This window comes from Antechinus flavipes, chromosome 3 (genome assembly GCF_016432865.1).
Source record: "Antechinus flavipes isolate AdamAnt ecotype Samford, QLD, Australia chromosome 3, AdamAnt_v2, whole genome shotgun sequence".
Taxonomy (NCBI): domain Eukaryota; kingdom Metazoa; phylum Chordata; class Mammalia; order Dasyuromorphia; family Dasyuridae; genus Antechinus; species Antechinus flavipes.
Window position 1 is genome coordinate 43,528,613 of NC_067400.1, and position 19,879 is coordinate 43,548,491.

The window sequence follows — 19,879 nt, forward strand, 5'->3', positions numbered from 1 at the left end:
TCAAGTTAGAATTCCCATAGTCCTTTGCATCTCTCTTAAAGCGCCTGTTTTTGTTGGTGGTTTTTGGAAGTTAAATCTTGGGTTAATATTCTGGCTTCTCAAGCACTCTATCCATGGAATTGAAAGCACAGGCATGAAGTCTTATTGGTGTATATCCCCAGAGATGAGGGTCTCTGGGGAATCCCCTTCTGTTTTGCCTATTTATGTATTGTGAAAGTATCTTGGATAGGAGACATGAGTGTTGTGCTTACTGGAGAAAGTGTCGGTGATGATAAGGCTCAATAGATTTAGCAATGTCACATGAATGTTTTTCAAGATACTTGCTTCTCAGAATAAAAAAGTCAGAGTGAAATGCTATCTAACCGCTTCCAGCCCTGCTCCTACATTGAAGCCTCATTATGGATCATGGATTTAGAACTGAAATAGCCCAAGGGGTCATCAGCTCTAGGCTCCTTATTTAATAGATAAGAAAACAGAGTTTTAGGGAGATTTAGTGACTTGCCCATTATGACATTGCTAGCTAATTTAAGGGGGTGTTTAAACTCCCTGACTCTGAAATCCTATGCTCTCTACTCTATTGGACTTTTGAAAGCCGGTGCACTTGAGGCACAAACTGTAAAGATATCTTTTATAAAAGTTATAAGAAAGGTACAGAATGAATTTGATGTCTATAGTCCAAGCCTAGCAAAGTTTAAAGCATCTCATCAGCAGACCACTCCAGAGGATAAATAGAATTTTCAGGTGTGTTATCTCTGGCTCCCCTTACCTAAGTCACTAGGGTGTTTTGTATGAATAGAAGAAATAAATATCCATGCCAGCAAATTCACAGATACTTGAAGCATCTACTTGGGGCATAAAGCTTGGCTTTGTAAACTCTATTTAAGAGGAATGGAAAAGAAAAAGGATATAGAAATAGAATAGGAAAAAGAAAAAGAGAAGAGGATGATTGAAGTTTATATATATGCACATATATACATACATATAGGTATGCATGTATACATGTATGCACATATATGTATGTATATACACACATATATGATGCGCAGAAGAGAACAATAGGAAGACTAGAAAGAAGCACAGGCAAATAGAATAACTTTGAAAATTACATATGGAATTAATTATATTTAATATTTTAATATTTGTTATTTAACAGAAAAGTAAACTTATCATGAGGGCTGCATTAGAATCTTCTTCTTCTGTTGTAGTATGCATATGAAAATACTGATTTTTTTTAGGTTTGTTAAACTTAGAATTATAATATCTTAAAAATAAAACAACTTTATTATTTTATTAGACATGAAAATAGATCCAGTGCTTAGAGGGGAGAAAGTGGAGATTGGAAATGAAAAACATTCTCATTCCAGAATTCACTGGGCCAGACCCTACCTCTCTGGCCACCTGATAAGTTTACCTTTTGTCATGTTGGCTGAAGTAAGATATTGGAGGGATTGGCTCAGAGTCCCTATTTAAAGAACGGGGAATAGAGAGGTGTCATCTATCTATGTACTTCATAAGAAAAGAAAGAGGCAGAAAAGGGGTGTGGGGGGGATAAGTTAGAAAAAGAATAAGCAAGCAGGTGAATCCAACTGACTCCTTTGGGAAGAGTATTTGGAGAAGAGGGGCAAGGTAAATCCTGAGTCTGTGTTTGCAGAGGCTCAGGGCCCTGAGACTGGAATGTTGGTGGTTGCCAATGAGCCAGGATCTGTTAGTTTTTGACAAAATGCATTCATAGCTCAGTGCCTATTCTGGTTTTTATTCTTAAGCCTAACCATATGGTTTTATTTTCTTGATTTGGCTTGGTTTTTGTGAACAAAGACTATTTAAGACAGAATACGAGATGGAGGGGGAGAGAGAGAGAGAGAAAGAGAGAGAGAGAGAGAGAGAGAGAGAGAAATTGGACATAGGAAAGCAAGTCATTATACCTCTTCCAGGCCAAGAGGACATTTGTCAAACATTCCAGGAAAGCAGCTGGGGCAGCCTCTGAATCACTTAGCTCCTTCATAGTCTGAAACTTCTGGCTCTAGAAGGATGTGTGACTGCCCTCTTTCTGCTGTTCCCCTTTACCCTGCAAAGAGACAAAGTTTAAATCAGAAATCCCTTCCATTTTCCTCTTTTTGAATTTTTATTTTAATGAAAAAATATATTATTGTTTCTTAAATACATATCAAATTTTTAACATTTATTTAAACAATTTTGAGTTTCAAATTTTCTCTTTCCCTTCCCTTCCCTTCCTTTTTTCCTCATTGAGAAGGCAAGCAGTTTGATATAGGTTATACCTGAGTAGTCAAACCAAACATTTCCATATTAGTCATGTAAAAGAAAACAGGCAAGAAAAATAAAGTTTAAAAAATATGTTTGCATCTACATTCAGATTCTATCAATTCTTTCTCTGGAGGTGGGTAGATTTTTTATTGTGAGTCATTCAGAATTGTCTTAGATCAATGTACTGTTGAGTACAACAATTCACAGTTGATGGCATATAATCTTGTGATTGTTTTACAACATTCTGGTTCTGCTCACTTCATTTTGCATCACTTTGTGTAAGTTTTCTAGTTTTTTTTCTGAAAGCATTCTGTCATTCTTATAGTAATATTCTATCACAATCATGTATCACAACTTGTTCAGTCATTTTTCATTTGATAGATATCCTCTCTATTGCCAATTCTTTGCTACCACAAAAAGAGCTGCTTTAAATATTTTTGTATATGTTGGTCTTTTTAAAAAATTTCTTTGGGATACAGACCTAGTAGTGCTAGGTAATGTTGGGTCAAAGAGTACGTACAGTTTAAAGCTCTTTGGGGCCTTGTTCCAAATTGTTCTCCAAAATGGTTGGATCAGTTCACAATTCTGCCAATGATGCATTAGTATTTCAATTTTCCCACATCTTCTCCAACATTTGTCATTTGTAGTGTGGTACCCCAGAATTGTTTTAATCTATATTTCTCTGATCTATATTCTTGTATTTTAAAAAATAAACTTAACTCTGGTAAAGCTTTTTAGATATTAGTTAAAGATTCTAGCCCTTAGAGTAAAGATCATTGAGATTAATCTCCCTCATTTTACAGATGAGAAAATGGATTTTGAGAAGTTAAATGATTATCCAAGGTCAGACAGCTAGTGGAAGATCTGGAATCTGCCTGCTGAACTTTTGACTACAATTACGACATATTTTTTAATGGAGCTGTGCAATAGAAGCTATATTTCAGGGGAGGAAAGGAAGTTTGTTTATTAACCTGGCGATAATTACAGGTGCAAATCAACAACTAGATCATCTTAACTTTGGTCTGAATGTCTCATTTCATTTGTTATTCAAAATATGTGTTTGTGGTAGTGGGGAAGGGAAGAGGGGCAAGAGCTAGGGAAATCCATCTTCCTTCTGGTTTTGAGATAGCATAAAAGGAATGGAGAATTGGGAATCCTGGGTTCCTAAGTTCTGATTTGTCCTATTTGATTTTAGAATTACTTAACCTTACATTTTTCATCCATCTATAAAGTGAGGACTTTGGGCTTGGTGATTGTTAAGATCACATCAAATTCTGTGAATCATATAGATTTAGGATTTCGTTCATCTATTCAATAAGCATGAATTAAGCTCCTACTATGTGCCATATACTGGTGCTAGACATTTGTCATATGAGATCTCTACTCCTAAAAAAGAAAACCCCACCCTTAAAAAGCTTACCCTTTTTTTTTTTTAATTTTGTGAGTTTTTAATTTAATTTGCCAAACCAGTTTTATAAGACAGAACAAGAAGAGATTTTATTCAAAATTCATATCCAAAGTAAGTGTTTTCTGGTGTTCATGTTAACTATTGGCCAGTTACTTAGTTGTATAACAATGCAGAATTATATACTTGAAACAAAAGGGCTTAAGTCCAAAATTTAGCTGTGGAAAATGCTTTTCTTTGACCTTGCACAAGTCACTTAACTTCTGAAATTCAATTTTCTCATTTATAAACTGACAGGATTGGACTAGATGGTTTCTGGGGTACCTTCCAACTTGAAATTGTATATTCATTCAATCATTCATGTGTGCCTACTGTACTTTCCACCTCTTTTTGCATATTTAATACCAGTGAAGCTTTTAATAATAAGGATGTCTTTAACGTAACATCAACAGTGCCAATTTGGAAAGAATTAGCCTAGCTATTTCTTATGCCTCCAACTTATGTTTCTCCTTCAGCAAACATGGCCTCTATTAGTGGAACATACTCTATTAATGGATTATTCAAGTTTTGAATTCTTCGATGTTTTTCAGCTATGATGATGAGTTTATGTTGATTTAGTCACATTTTCTGGCTTGGTCTCTTTGTGACCTGGGCCTGCCAGATACAATAAGTAAATCCTAGTTGATCAATATATTTGTGAAATGGCTAAAGATTGGACCTTGGGGGTATTTAATCCTCTTGTAAAAATATATGTTGAGAGAATGAAGAACTCACGGTATCCTTGAGATGAATGTGTAATATACAGATTATTTATATTTATTCAATTATAATAATGCACTGCTGAATAACTTGGTATCAAGTGACAATATCAAAGCAAAAAAGAATGAAGCACTTGACAAGATATAAATTATTTAAAAACAAAAAAAAAAAGTATATTTTTGAACTGTATTTCTATTTATAGGATTTAGAACGGGAACAGATCTTAAAAGTCATATACTCCAAACACTACTTTATAGATGAAAAAACTGAGGCCCTTTGAGATTAAGTGACTTGCCCAAAGTTTCACAGGTTAGGATTTGAACTCTGGTCCCCTAAATTCAAATGTCATCTTTTCCCCATTATATCACAGTTCTCTGAAAACATCTTTTATCCATAACCCATATCATACTCTGTATCTCTCTTATTTTTTTCTTTTGGTCTGGATCCATGACTTCATTGGCATAAATTGATTGAAAAAATCAATCTACCAACACAGGTCAGCAATTTTCTTCAATCATAGACTTAGCTGAATACAGGTACTGAGTAGTTGAGACATTCTCAGAGTCCGACAGCCAGTCTGTGTCTCCAAGGCTGAATCTCTGTTCATCATATCTTGTTACCTTTGATTATTGTCACCTCTCTGTGATGGATGATGATGAATAAAGTGATGACAATGACAGTGGTGATGAAGATGATGAATCCTCCTCCTACTAGACTGTTGGACCAACCATAATCTTCTCCATCTTTGGATTTTGCCAATACAATGCTTTATACATAATAGATTATGTTAACAAATGTTTGCTGAATTGAATTATATCTTCTCTGTTTTCTGTTATCCTGGGAAGTTAACTAGGGATCAAATATCTATGCTGCATGAACTCATTCATTTCCAAAAATAATGATGGAGGACCAATTTATTTTGAGATCTTCCAACTTTCCTTCTGATGAAAGCAACAATGAAAGAAAGATAAATGTGAGATATCAATTCTTATTCTCTTGGAAAGAAAAGTGAAAGACTTCTCTGTTGGAGATTTGATGCATTTTTTTTCTGGGATGGAGCAGTTTCTGTTTGGGTTATTTCTTTCTGCCGAGACTGGCAAAGGAACAATGTAGAGGAGGTCATTAGCTTTTCTCAGGAGGTTTATGGCAGCTTGCCCATAATCCAGTCTGGCTTCATTTGGAATAGCTTTCTGAATATATATATTTAAAACTGAAGTATTGCTCTACCCTAAAATAAGGCAGATTTTCATTTACAGAATCTATAGTATTCTGTCCAAGATCAGTATATCTGACATTTCCTCTTTTGTGGTCTTTATTTTCTGACCTGTACAACAAGAACTAGTTCTAGGTGATCTCCTTACTATTTCTTGATCCAGAAAAGTCTATGGACAAATGATACTTCTTTCCTATAGTCTGTTTTCAAAGGATAGAGGGCCAGAGTGTCCTTGAATTCAGATCTGAAACTTATTAGTGGTATGATCCTGGATAAGCCATTTCATTTCATCTCTGTGCCTTAAAGGAAGCTAGGTCATTGATTAGCCTTTTTTTTTTTTTTTTAAATGAAATAAATGCAGAGTTCTTTTCCTGAGAGGGAGGAAATTACATTTTTTCATTTCTTCTTCATTGTCAATCTGGGTCACAATCAGATATTTTCCACAATCCATTTAATAATAATAACAATAGCATTTCAGTTCAATTCAATAAATATTTATTAAATGTGTACTATATACCAGGCACTGTGCTAAGTGCTAGGGATACAAAGAGAGATAAAAGACCTCTTTTAAATAAGTTAAATAAATTAGATATTATAATATAATAGGGGAGACAACACACAAACAAATGTAAACAAAACAAGCTATATACAGGATAATAGGAAATAATAGAGAGAAGGTCCGGAAAAAATCTTAATGATTAGGGAAGGCTTTGTCCAGAAGGTAAGATCCTAGTTGGGATTTAAAGGAAGCCAGGGACATCAGTAATCAGTAATCAGAAGAGGGACAACATTGCCAGGAGAGAAAATGTGTGGAGCTGAGAGATGAAGTATCTTGTTTGGGATCAGCCAGGAAGCCAGTGTCGCTGAAAAGTTTGTGAAATAAAGTGATTTGCAAAGTATCTTACAAATACTTTCTCATTTAATCCTTATGACAACTCTGACGAGTAGATTTTTATTAATAAGATCTCCATTTTTTGGATGAGGAAACTGAGGCAAACAGTAACCATAATCACAGAGAAAGTGGCTGAAGCAGGTGTTTCTGAGTCACGTGCTCTATCCACTGTGCCATTTAGCTCTTAGATATGTATATATTTTTTCATTTATATTGTCATGCTGTTTTTTCTGGTTCTGCTTATTTTACTTTACATCAGTTCTCTTAAGTTTTCCTATGCTTCTTTGTTCCAATATAGTTACATTCTACTCCATTCATGTATCATAACTTGTTGAAGCATTTCCCAATAGATAATAAGCATCTTCTTTGTCTCTACTTCCTTGCTCCTACAAAAAGTGCCACCATTGCTTTATAAAAATAATGTCTTTGTTCAAGCACTGCTATCTTTTGACCTCTATTTCCGCTGGCCAGCAGACATGCTGAGCTTTGAGTGGGTTGAATCTAACTTTAATTGGAAAAAGCCTGTTCCCTCGATCCACCCTCCCTCCCTCCCTGGAGAGCTCCCTTTGAGAACAGAGTGCTTTGAATGTTCCAGCAAGGGTGTGGTCCTTCAAGAGTTTTCTTCCCAGTTTGAGACTCCCCCAGATAAGGTTTCAGACATTAATAAAATCTGCTGAGGAGGATCTGGTTGCCTCCGAGAGTTCAGTAACAGGACGCATTCTTGGTGTGTGTAAACCAGGTTTACACCCAGAGTATGGAACTGGAAAGATTTCTGGGGATGGCTCCCTGCTCTCCTTCAGTAAAAAACCTAAGGAGAGGCCATCTCTTCCTTTGCTGAAAAGAGTCTGTGCTATAAAATCACCTTTTAAAGTAGTCTAAAAAGTTTTCTTCCTCTCAGGAAGGGGACTCTAAAGAAGCAAAGAGCTGAATTTCAATGGAAGATATCAAATTAGTGCTAATCATACAAGGTCACCTCATTTAAACATAAATGTGTATCTTTTGGGGGCACCTACATTGTGGAAATTATGTGGGAAAAACAATCAGAATCATTTGTTTCCATTTAAATAAATGCCCCCTCAAAAGAAAAAAGATGAGAAGTCACTTGGTTTTGGTTATGGCACCCCCAATTCTTGCATGAATTAAAGTGAATTCTAGTTATCAGGAATTATGGAGTAGAAAAAAGCATTAACTCTGGAGTCAGAGATTCTGGGTTCAAATCTTGTCTCTGGTGCTTATTGACTTGGTCCAGTCATTTGATTTCTTGTAGCATTGAGTGCTTCATCTGTACAGTGAGGAAGTTGATCCCTTTCATCTCTAGCATGATTGATCAACTCATTAGCTCTTCTATTTTATTACTACAGCTTTACTTAATTCAAGAAGCACTTATCAAGCACCTACTGTTTATAAAGCACCATGCTAGTTGGAAGCTTTGCTTGTTTTTTAATAGTGCTTCAAGTGAAGACTCACTTATCTGACAGCAGGTGGAAACAGGGTTCATTTCAGTGGCTTTATGTAACTTTAGTTTCAATACAGGGATCTTGCCTTTTGAAATAAGAGTGATTGATATAGATAGGGTCAGAATATCCTGGGTTCAAGTCTCATCTCTGACATTTATTAGCTCTGTGACAATGAACAAATCACTTACCTTCTTGGGGACTCAGTTTGCCCAGTTACAGAAAATTACAATGACTTCTGAGGTTTCTTCATAAATTTATAATCCTTTGAATTTACCTTTTAGGGACTTACTTTGCCCAGATACAAAAAGAATGAGGTCAGTCTTATGACCTTTGAGTTTCCTTTTCTCTCTTAGTCTGCAATCATATGACTCAATGGCGTCTGAGGTTTCTTCCTAATCTATAATCCTGTGAACCCCAGATCCAGAGCTGGAAGGGACAAAAGAGTTTATCTAGTCCAACCCCTTCAATTTCAGTTCCAAGACTCAGTGACTAAGTGACGTGACCAAGATCATGCATGGAAGTAGGAGTTTCAGAGGTGGAATTTGATTTTGCAGTTCCTTTGATTTTAGAGTCAGAGATCTTTCTGCTTTGTTTTCAGATGACATAATGTTTGAGAAACTGTGATGCGAAGAAGAGCAAACATCTGACTTTTTTTTCAGTAACTGCTAGATGTGCTGGTCAAATAATGCCACGTTTTTCTTGGCTCTGTTTCTTTCTCAGAAGCAAAGGGATGGGAAGATAGATTGTTCTTTATCTTCTCTCCAGTGGTTAAGCAAGCCATCCACTATAAAAAGACAAAGTAATCCTTATTTAATTATCCACTAAAATGTTTACTTGCAAAATGTAATTTCTATACTTAAATGAACTTGGAATTCTTTTTGTCATCAGTACTACCCATAACACATGTTTATTTAAGTGCTTGTGATAGAGAGAACCCTTTTTTCCCAAAAAAAATATGAACTGGGATTATATTTTCATAGTTTTCTCCTTGGCCATCACTGCACAGCTAGGTGGAACAATGGGTAGGGTGCTGGTTTTGTTGGCAAAAATTGAGTTCAGTTCCAATCTTAATCACATACTAACTGGTTGACTCTGGGTCAGTCATTTAATCTTTATTTGCCTTAATTTCCTCATCTATCAATGGGGGTGAGAGTAATAATACCTACCCCCAGGAATGTTGCAAGGATCCAGTGAGATAATATTTGTAAAGCACTTCATGAATAATAGCTGCTATATTTATTGTTGTTAGTTATTATTATTATTATTCTCCATAAAGATTTCAAGAGTCTGATGCACTCCCTCCAAGCTTATAAGTTTCTCATTAACCATCTTCGTATTTCCTCTCCTTCAGTGATGAACCACCAGCACCAGCAGCAAATGGCATCCAACACTACTCTGTCCCAGCAGAACCACCCAGCCCAAAACCCACAGGCTGGCTTGATGAGTTTGCCCAATGCCCTGACCACTCAGCAACAGCAGCAGCAGAAATTACGGCTCCAGCGGATCCAGATGGAAAGAGAAAGAATCCGTATGCGCCAGGAGGAACTCTTGAGACAGGTAATCACCCCACTTTTAACCTGTCAGACAGGGAACTTCCTCTGAAGCCTTGAGCCTTGTTTTAAGCCCTGGTGCTTAAAACTCCAAGTGCTCCAATCTTTGTCCAGAGATGAGAAGGTGTTGATACATCAGTGCGTATATTGGTTGCTATATCAGTTGTGTGTACTGTTGGTAGTCCTGAGGAAAGAAGAGAAAAAGAGAAAGAAATAAGATGAGGGAAGAATAGAAGAATGGATGTGAGTCTAAGAGAAAAAGGCAGGGAAGAGAATGAGGTTGGGGGAAAAGAGGTTTGTTCTGCGTAGACTCTTATCCCAAAGTGCCTCCTTGACAACTTTGCCATAAATGGACCCTCCCTACTCCCAAGCAGACACTCTTTCTTGTTGTGGTTGGCTAATTAGGAAGAGCAGAATTATTGGGACAGACCTGAGTGGATCTTTAAATTCCCAGCTCTCCTTCACCCTCATACCTGCCTCTGCCGGCAGACTTCTGGCTTTCTGGTGTCCCTCATGGCAGGCCCCTTCCCTGCCCACCTCTCCAGCTCTCAGGAGTAATTGGTGAAGGTCCAGAGAAAGTAGCTAGGCATGTCGCTATGAGCTTGGGCAATTATAGGATCTTTTTAAAAGTTTAAATATCACAAAGCTAATTTAACCAGTTTGCATGTCTCATGAATTTTATTGGCTATAGTTTGGGAGGAAAGTTTCAATTTACTGTCCTAATGCTTTAAACTTAGCATTGTGACTCATGGGATAAGAGAGATGGGTAGCTTCCTTTGGATGGCTTAAGGAAATAAACAGTTTTAACAGACTACTGAAGGAACACATTTTCCTTCTTTTGTTAGGGAATATGTGGTTATTTTTTCAGTTATGACTGCTGTCTGGAAATTTTCTGTCAGCTTCCTTAGAGAAAATAAATAGCCTGCTTCCCTAAAGATATAACTTCTAGCCCATAAATTGCATATATGATGTGATTTGGGGATTTAGGTCATGTCTTTTCTTAACTTTTTTTTTTTTTTTTTTTCGCATCATTGGGGAAATATTGTATTGAAGTAACTGGGCTCAGAAAATGAGACCAACAGAGAAGCAGTGTGGTTTGTTTATGCAGCAGAAATTGTCCCCCAAATCTGAGGGGAAGAATTTTGTCTTAACTAAAGTGCCCCTCATGAAATCAGATCCTGAAATTGTTGTAAATGTACTTGAGGGTACAGGGTGGGGTGCTGGGAACGTGTCAGATGTTTATTGGATGGGTGATCTTGGACAAGTTCCTAACTCACTCTGCTTCAGTTTCGTCATCTGTTAAATGAAGAAAATAATAGCACCCGCATCTTAGGGCTGTTGGGAGGGCCAAATGAAATTGTACATCAAGAACTTTGCAAGATGAAAGCACTTTGTAAAATTCCATTACTGTTACTGTTGCTATTGCTGCTATCACTACTACTGACATTATTATCACCACTAGCACTACTATTACTAATTTTTCTGCTGCTATTACTATCACCCCCTGTATTATCAGCCCTACCACCATTACTACTGCTTCTGTCACTTCAACTACTTCTGTTACTACTACTACCATTAGTACCACTACTACCACCACTACTACTATTACTACTACCGCCATCATTACCACCAGTAACACTATTGCCTCCATTACTATTCCTCTTCCTCCTGCTCCTACTATCACCATTGCTACTACTATTACTATTACTATCATTACTACTACTACCACCACTACTACTATTACTACTACTACCACCATTACTACTACTACTACTACTACCACAACCACCATTACTACTACTACTACTACTACTACTACTACTACTACTACTACTACTACTATCACCATTACTCCTACAACTACTCCTACTCCTATAGCTGCCCAGGTCAAGTATCACAAACCATTCCCAGAGCAAGCCACACAAAGGGTTTCTGAACTGGACACAGATTAAGATGAGGCCCTATAAGATCAGAGGAAAGGGGAAGAAATAAGGAGAGATGAAGGAGAGAGACATCTAATTTGAAGTCATCTGGTAACTTCCTAGTTTAATTGTTCTTATCTCTTAGGTACTAAATTCTGCTATTTAAAGCTACAGAAAGACCCAAAACCCTTTAAGTCAAGTTCTCTAAATTTAGTGCACTGGTACAAAATCCCATCGCTCCACCCTAGTTATAGTTCTGGCCTCTTGTCTTTGTATATGACTTGTGCCCGAACTTATGTGGTTATTTCAGGGCAACATTTGTTCAAACTGCTTTTAGCAATAGTCTCATGTTTCTTGGCAGGATATGGCTTTACAATTTTTTTCAATTTGAGTAAATATTTGGAATTATTTTTTAGCTTTATGGATGTGGAGCACACTGAAGAGAACGGTGTATCTATTTGCCACTTTTATTGCCCATGTGAGGAAGCTCATACATTAGATTCTTCTCATACCTGATATGAGTTAGCAAAGATGAATAGACCTCCCCTTTCTCTTTCTTCCATTTCCTCCTGTACCCTCTCTTCTCCCCTCCTCCATCTTCTTCTCTCTATACATTAATATTTCTAAAAATTCCAATATTTTTTTTTGGTGGTGGTGGGGCTTAGGAAGGGGAAGAGGAAAAAAAGTACACTTAAATGAGGTGAGGTAAAAATCAATTTATTTTTTTTCTGTTTGCTACTTTGAACCAAAGTCCAGTTTTTAAATTCATGTTACAGAGAAGTCACCAAGTTCCCGCAATGTTTGTCTTCCCATTATGGAGTTACTAAGTGGGAGTTAGGAACACACTCCAAGAATCCTGGCTCTCAGAGTGGCCAAAACTGCCACGTCTCCTGGGAGTTCTGAGCTGACCTTCTTCCCCATTATTTGCCTTTTCCTGTCTCCTTCAAATCAATGTTCACATCTGCCCAGAGAGGTTTTTCTAGCAGTGCTATCTGCTATCTGCTGGTGCAGTGCCTTTGGAGTGAAAGCAGGGGTAGGAAAGGTATGCTGACCTAGCCTACAATCTACTGTTGTTCAGGCATTTTTTTCAGTCATGTCCAACTTTTTGTGATCCAATTTTTTTTTTTTTTTTGGTAAAGATAGTGCAGTGGTTTGATTTCCTTCTTCGGCTCATTTTACAGATGAGGAAACTGAGGCAAATAGAATTAAGTGACTTGACCAGGGTCACACAGCTAAGACCTATCTGAGGCAGGGACCAGTGCTCTCTCTCCATTGTACCACTTAACTGCCCTCGAGGTACATTTTCTCCTTACTCTTAGGGATACAATTTTGTTCATTTCATTTGCATTTAAATTCAGTTTAATTTTAATTAATTTAAATTTTATTTACTTCATTTCAATTTACAATTCATCAAGCATTTATGCGGAGCTATTGTGTGCATAGTGCTGGAAAAAAAACAAATGTAAAAATCAAGCACCCTCTGTCCTGTAGGAGCTCATGGAAGCTGGGAGCTGGGAAAGAATACTTGCTTATAGGACTCCTAACCCATCTTTTCTTATTCCCCTTGACATATATGTCTGATAATACCTGAGGAATTAGGAGGCCACAATTCACTCCCTAAGGGTTCCGGAGCGTGCCCTTTTCTCAGCCCTGTGCTGAAAGGGTAAAGACTTCTCTGGCTAATTCAGGTTTGTTGAAATTCTGACAACAGGTTAGGAAAAAAGCTTAAGGAAAATAGGTTGCAAATCCGGAAATCGAAAGGAAGAAATGTTCTAAATCCAGGAGGAAGTAAGGACAATCAGAGATCAAAGTTGGTTAGCGATAGAGTTCAAAGGAGGGGTTCCTTTTCAGGTGACTCCATGGCTGCCATTTTTGGTCATCTCCAGTGGTGAAAAGAAAGTCAAGTGTGTGTGCTGCGTTAGAACCAGAGGACCTGGGTTTTGATTGACTCTGAAGTTAGCTACTTATATGACCTCCTAACAGGCCTTCTCCCTCCCCCAAACACACAGAGTGTAAAAATCTGTATAGGAGTATGTAGGTATGTATATATAGTCACACACACACACGTCTATATATATTACATGGAGTATTTAAGCATATATAAGAGTATATTTATATCTATATCTCTCTCCCCATATATATGTATATATTTACATATACATATATACACACAATGCATATATACACTTATATATGTATTTATACACTCAATACACACACATATATTCTACATGGAGTATGTAAACCTATACACACACACACACACACACACACACACATATACACATGCATATATACCTGTATATGTATATATACAAACACAACATATATACATATATATGGAGTATGTAAGCACACACCACATTTATACACATCTGTATATGTATATATACACAAACATTCAACACATATACACATATATATCTATACTACATGGAGCATAATATATAAATATATATATATACACACACGTGTATTCACACACAGGTTTACAGATATATTTCACACACACGTGTACCTGTTATAGCACATGCGTGATGTGTGTATGTGTGTGTATATAGGAATAAGTACACGCACACATATATGCATGTACACACATAAATACACAGTGCACCAATTTGGTGTATATGGATATAGATCATCGATAATACAAGTGTATGAGTACATATATGCAAGTACATGTTTCTGTATATTTGCACATACATGGGCAATACACACACCACATACATATAAGATTAGACCTAGAACAAACTTGGCCGGGCGGGCTCTAAGTTGTAGAGAATAGAACAGAATTATAATACACGCGTCTGTCAGTCATCCTCTGTCTATGTCTCAAGGCTGCTAGTGGTGCAGTGGTTAAAGTGGTGGGTTTGGAGTCTTGCCTTAGACACTGTGTCTAGCTGTGTGACCCCGGAGAATTCATCTAAACTATCTCAGTCTTAGTTTCCTCATCTGAAGGAAAGGGATATAATAGCACCTTTATCCCAGGGACCTTGGGTAGGCCAAATGAAAGAAACGGGTAAAGTACTTTCCAAATGTCAAAGCGTTCTGTGTCACCTTCTATTCCACCTTCTCTTGCATGTTGTTTCCTCCATTAGAATGGGAACTCTTGGAGGACTGGGATTTTTGTTTGTTTCGTTGTTGTTTTTTGTTTTGTTTTTCTTTGTGTTTTCAGTGCTTAGCATAGTCCTTGGCAAACACTAAGTACTTAAATCTCTGCATGGAGAAAAAAGGAGCAAGTCTCATTTTTCTGGCCTTCTCTGAAATCACAGTTTAGGCTTTTTTTTCTCCCTCTGAGGCAATTGGGGTTAAGTGATTGCCCAGGGTCACACAGCTCAGAAGTGTTAAGTGTCTGAGGCCAGTTTTGAACTCGGGTCTTCCTGAATCCAAGATCAGTGCTCTAGCCATCTAGCTGCCCCTATAGTTTAGACTAAACAAAAATAAAGGTCTCCATGAAAACCTTTCACTCTAGTCTAAGTGTTATAAGACCAAGGCCTGGATTGTGATGGAGTGAAGAAATCCCCTTAAGTCCCCTCCTCCTTCTTATCCACCTTCCCTGGGTTTCATTTTTCAGACATGTTATTATTCCCCAAACAAACCCTTCCCTGCAGCTTTCGTGGTCGCTTATGGGAGCATTCACATCGTGCGGAATCGCCCCCCTCCCAGTCCCTTACTCCCCCATTGCTCTCCTGCCACTTGTCCGAGGACCAAAATCAAAGAAAATGCTGAGTAAGTGTGCAGTAGGGTTGCTAAGCAACAGGAAAGAGGCAGAGGGTTTGGGTGAAAGTCAGTGGAATTCTCTTGGCCGGCCTCCCTCACAAATCTCCTTAGAGCCCGTCAGCTCAAACTTTGCAGCTGCTCTGCTGGAGGGGCACGCCCAGGCGTGAGCAAGTCTGGTTTCAGGGATCCTTCAGGGCCTGGTTTATATCTGATCAGAAGGGCAGCTTCTTTTTTTTTTTTTTTTTTTCCCCTTGAGAGAGAGGTTAAAGAGTGTCAGTCATTTAATTCCATCTCGGTCCTGTCCCCCCTCCTCTTCCTTCTTCTCTGTATGAAACTGAAATGACAAAATCTAAAACTTCACACTTGGGGAGCTAATCAAGTGGAAACTTGTAATCCCAGGAAGCATTTACAGTGTCAAAAGTGCTCTGATTTTGTTTTCCTGCTGTTACTGGGATGTAATGAGCAGCCGTGTCTTTCTGGAGCCATTTTTGACAGGTTTGAATGAAGCTGAATGTGTGAAAAATGAGGCTCATCCATGATTCAGACTTGAGACATCAGACAGCCATCTCTGCCCCTTCTTTCTTTTTTTTTTTTTTAATAAGTTTTTTTTTAATTTTTAAAAATACATGTAAAGATAGTTTTTAGTCTTACCCCTTGCAAAACTTTATGTTCCATCCCCTCCCCCCCTCCATTCCCTAGACAGCATATAATCCAATATAGGTTAAATATGTGTAATTCTTCTAAATATATTTTCACCTTTATCATGCTGCATAAGAAAAATCAGATCAAAAAGGGGCAAAATGAGAAAAAAAACAATAATAAAAGTGAAAATACTATGCTGTGATCCACACTCAATCCCCATAGTCCTTTCTCTGGATGCAGATGGCTCTCTCCATTACAAGTCTATTGAAATTTCTGCCCCTTATTTCTGATCTCCCATTTATGGTTACATGAGAATATTCCATTTTAGAATTTTTTTTAATAGCTATAATGTTTTCTACCCTGTTTTAGACTGGGGTGCCCTTCCCAATATGGAGAAGCTGTGAGGGAAGCCCAAACCCTATCATTCACAAATGCAATGCCTGAGTGCTCCCTTTTCTGTCCAAACTCATTTTGGCAACTGAGCTTGTGTGATGAGAGTTCCCAAATCAGGGAAATTCCAGGAACTCTGACAATGGCTCTCTGGACTCCTTTGGCAGAAAGTTAAAAAGAGATTTACATCAGGACGTTGTGTAAAGAAGGTGAATAATTTAGCGTCCTGCGACGTATGAAGTCTTTTAAAGTTTTTTTGGCAGGGACTGCACATTCTCCGCAAAGGAAGAACCACTTCGAGACTCAGGATTTCAAAATATTGCCTTTATTTTTTCATTTGTTTCCACTTACCCCACCCTTGTTAATTAAAACAATGCAGCATCCCATTTTTCGGATCTTTTCCTCCAACGCTCATACTGACAGCACAGGACCCTCTGAAAAACTTATTATCATTGGGTTCCCTTTGAAGTCCTTGCCAAAGCTCACATGAGCCAGGCAGCAGGAGGCACTTCTCCAGCCAAAGACATCGCAAGGGCTGCTGGGACCCCAAACCAGGATCCCTGGTCACGACAGGCTGCTTGACTTTCAACTGCAGTTTATTTTCTCCCCTCCTTTATTTACTTATTCCACAGGAAGACTCACCAGCAAGTTGGAAGAGAAGAAGGGCTGAGGTTTTAATCCTGAGACAACCTCTATTTTGTTATTGGGATTTATCGTCCACCCCTGTCCCCTATTTCCTCTTCCCCCCACCGTCCCCGACCCCGATTCCATTAAAGGAATGCCCTTTAAGAAAACAATCAGCCACATCATTAACCACCTCCAGGAAAGGTGTAGTAAACTAGACAGACTATCCTACCCCCCCTTTAAAAGGGATGTTTGGGTTTATCCATTGCTGGAGTCTGAGACATGGTGCTCTCCACTTTTAGCTTGGAAAAAAGAGCAAGAAGTTCAACAAGGCGACATTATGGAGAAACTAGGCAGCTTTCCAAAATCTTGTGAATCTCTATATGACTTCCCTGGACAGCAAAGTGCAAAGAGCGATGGCTTTGGAGTCTGACAGCCTGGATTCAAATTCTGGTTGTCTCTTACTCTATCAAGGAGACATGGGGGAAGAGGGGAGAGGCAAATCACTGGACCTCAGTTTCTTCATTTGCAAAAATAGGGGATTTGGAGTAGTTAATATTAAAAGCCTCTTCCTGCTTTAAATATATGGTTTTATGGCCATAATCAGAGACCCGTGTCCTGCTAGAATCAGGAATAACTTGAGTGGCCAATCTTGCCTCCCAACCCAGGAATTACTTTTCCCAATAAATTGCTCTTTTAGCACCCAACCTTGTGTGTCTCAGCTTCCTAGACTCCTTCAAAGTAAAGCTGAAGCACCTCCATTTTCCTGATCCTTCCAGTTTCTAGTCCCTTACCTGGTTCACCCATGAACTTGTTTTTAATCCTGTAAGGACCAATATGTGACCATATGGTTCTTTGGACAAACTTCTGGAAAGCAAGAATTACTTGAATTTGTTTTTTCAGCACCTGGCATATAGTAGGTACTTAATGTTGATTGATGGATCTAGGTAGCCACAGTTCTTCCAGCAATTCCTCAAGCATATAATTCCCTATGCCCAAGCATGCAAGCAATCAATATTTCTTAAGTACTTACTAAGTGCCAGGAACTGTGCTGAGCTTTGAGGATATAAAAAGAACTAAGAGATGGTCCCTAATTTCATGAAACTTATACTCGAATAGAGAAAAGAATAAGGGTTCTTAAGTAGAGGTTTTCTCTGAATTAAAAAAAAAATATTGGCACTAAGACTTTGGTGGTATCTTATATTTTATTTTATCCATTTTTAAAAATCTCATTCTGGAAAGGAGTCCATAGGCTCCACCAAAAGTAATCTATGATAAACAAAAATGTCAGAACCCCTGCTCTAGAATTTGTTGATATCCATCCTGAAATGTAGTAGCCAGAATTGGACACAACATTCTAGATATGTTCTGATAGCAGAATTCAGGAAGACTATGACCTCCTTTGTCTTGGACGCTATGTTTCTATTAATGCAGTTTGAGATTATATTTTGGAGGGGTTAATCCCCTCCTCTGGCTCACTAAAATGTATTTAAATAAAGAGAAGCCTGTATGTCAAAGTTAAGTATAAATTATTCAAGGTTTGTCCAGATTGTGCAACTGACCAAAAAGTTTGGAATTTTTTGGTAAGTATTAAAGGAGTATTGAGAATACATAAGCCAGGGAAGGAAAAGTGTTATTGTAGCTTATACTGGGAAGCAAAAGTCTATGGGCTTTTTGTACTGGAAAGAGCACTGAGTTTGGGGTACAGGAGATGTGCAGTCTAGTTTCACCTTTGCCACTGACTCTAGTATGAAAGGAAGACATTGGGCTTTGATCTCTAAGCCCCTGTCCAGTCTAGTGTTCTATGACCAGCTGTGCAATTGCAAAAATCACTTCATTTCTCTGGACCTCAATTTATTCATCTGTAAAATGAGAAGATTGACTTAGATGATGTTTAAATCTTCTCGAGTTGAAATTACTGTTTATTCCACACTGTCACAATTGGCCTTTTCCTTTTTTGTGGGGAGGGATTGGGGGAAAGTCAGTGTGATATGAGAAAGAAACTAGGAGTAAGGAGAGCTCTTAGTTCAAATCTTGCCTCTGATGCTTATTAATTGAATGACCATGTGACAAGTTATTTAAAGTCTCCCAACCTCAGTTTTCTCATCTAGGTGGCATTGGGCATGGAATCAAGAAGACTCATATTGATGAGTTCAAATCTGGCCCCAGATAGATGAGCTATGTGACCCTGGACAAGTCACCTAATCCTGTTTGTCTCAGTTTCCCCATCAATAAAGTGAACTGAAAAAGAAAATGGCAAGAAAATGGCCAAGAAAACCTCAAAAGGGATCACAAAGAGAATACACAGCTGAAATGACTGAATAATAGTCTCAAAACCATAGAGTAGTTATGAGGACTAAATTAGATTATATATATAGAACACTGTAAATGCTAATTATTGTGTTAATACAGTTCATTTGAGAAAGAGCAGAAGTCATTATGCCTGTAAGTGAAATAGTGAAAAAGGAAATTTCTTTTTGGCATTTCTTTTTCATTTTTCAATTTATGAGCAGATAAGATTTTAAGTCGAGTGACATTTCTGAGTAAAGCAGAATCATAAAGATCCAAAATCTGGAAAATGAGTTAGAATTCCTTCCATCATATTTTCAGAGAGGATTATTCAGTAACAAGCAACTACGTTTTGAAAGTAGACAAGTTGCTGAATTCCCTAAGTGAGTATCATGAAGTTAAACAGTTGAGAAGTTGAATAGAAAACCTCTTGCTATTACTGAATTTCAGACCTGACCAGGCAGTCAATTTTACTACCATAGAGTGTCAAGAGCTAGAAAGGACCTTTGAGACCATTTAGCTTAATGCCTTCATCTGGTGTACAATATGACTAAGCATTGAGGAATACAATTACGTTGGGGGAAAGAAAGGAAAAGAGGCAGCATTTTCTTCTGAAAATTCATTTAAAAGCCTTGTTAAATACAATTTGCTTTAGGGTGTAGGTGTTGAAATGCCCTTAAAAATAATCAACTCAAAGCCATTTTTGAGATGAGAAAATTGAGATCTAGAAATGAGAAATGACTTTCCCAAGTTC

General features: G+C 37.8%; 1 protein-coding gene across 1 annotated transcript in view; it reads left to right on the top strand.

Annotated features, from left to right (window-relative positions):
• Positions 1 to 19,879, top strand: part of WWTR1 (WW domain containing transcription regulator 1) — a 163,758-nt gene that overhangs the window by 130,495 nt on the left and 13,384 nt on the right. Inside the window, exon 3 of the mRNA XM_051983292.1 lies at positions 9,340 to 9,545. Coding sequence (XP_051839252.1) covers positions 9,340 to 9,545 — 206 coding nt within the window. The remainder of the gene's footprint in view (positions 1 to 9,339; positions 9,546 to 19,879) is intronic.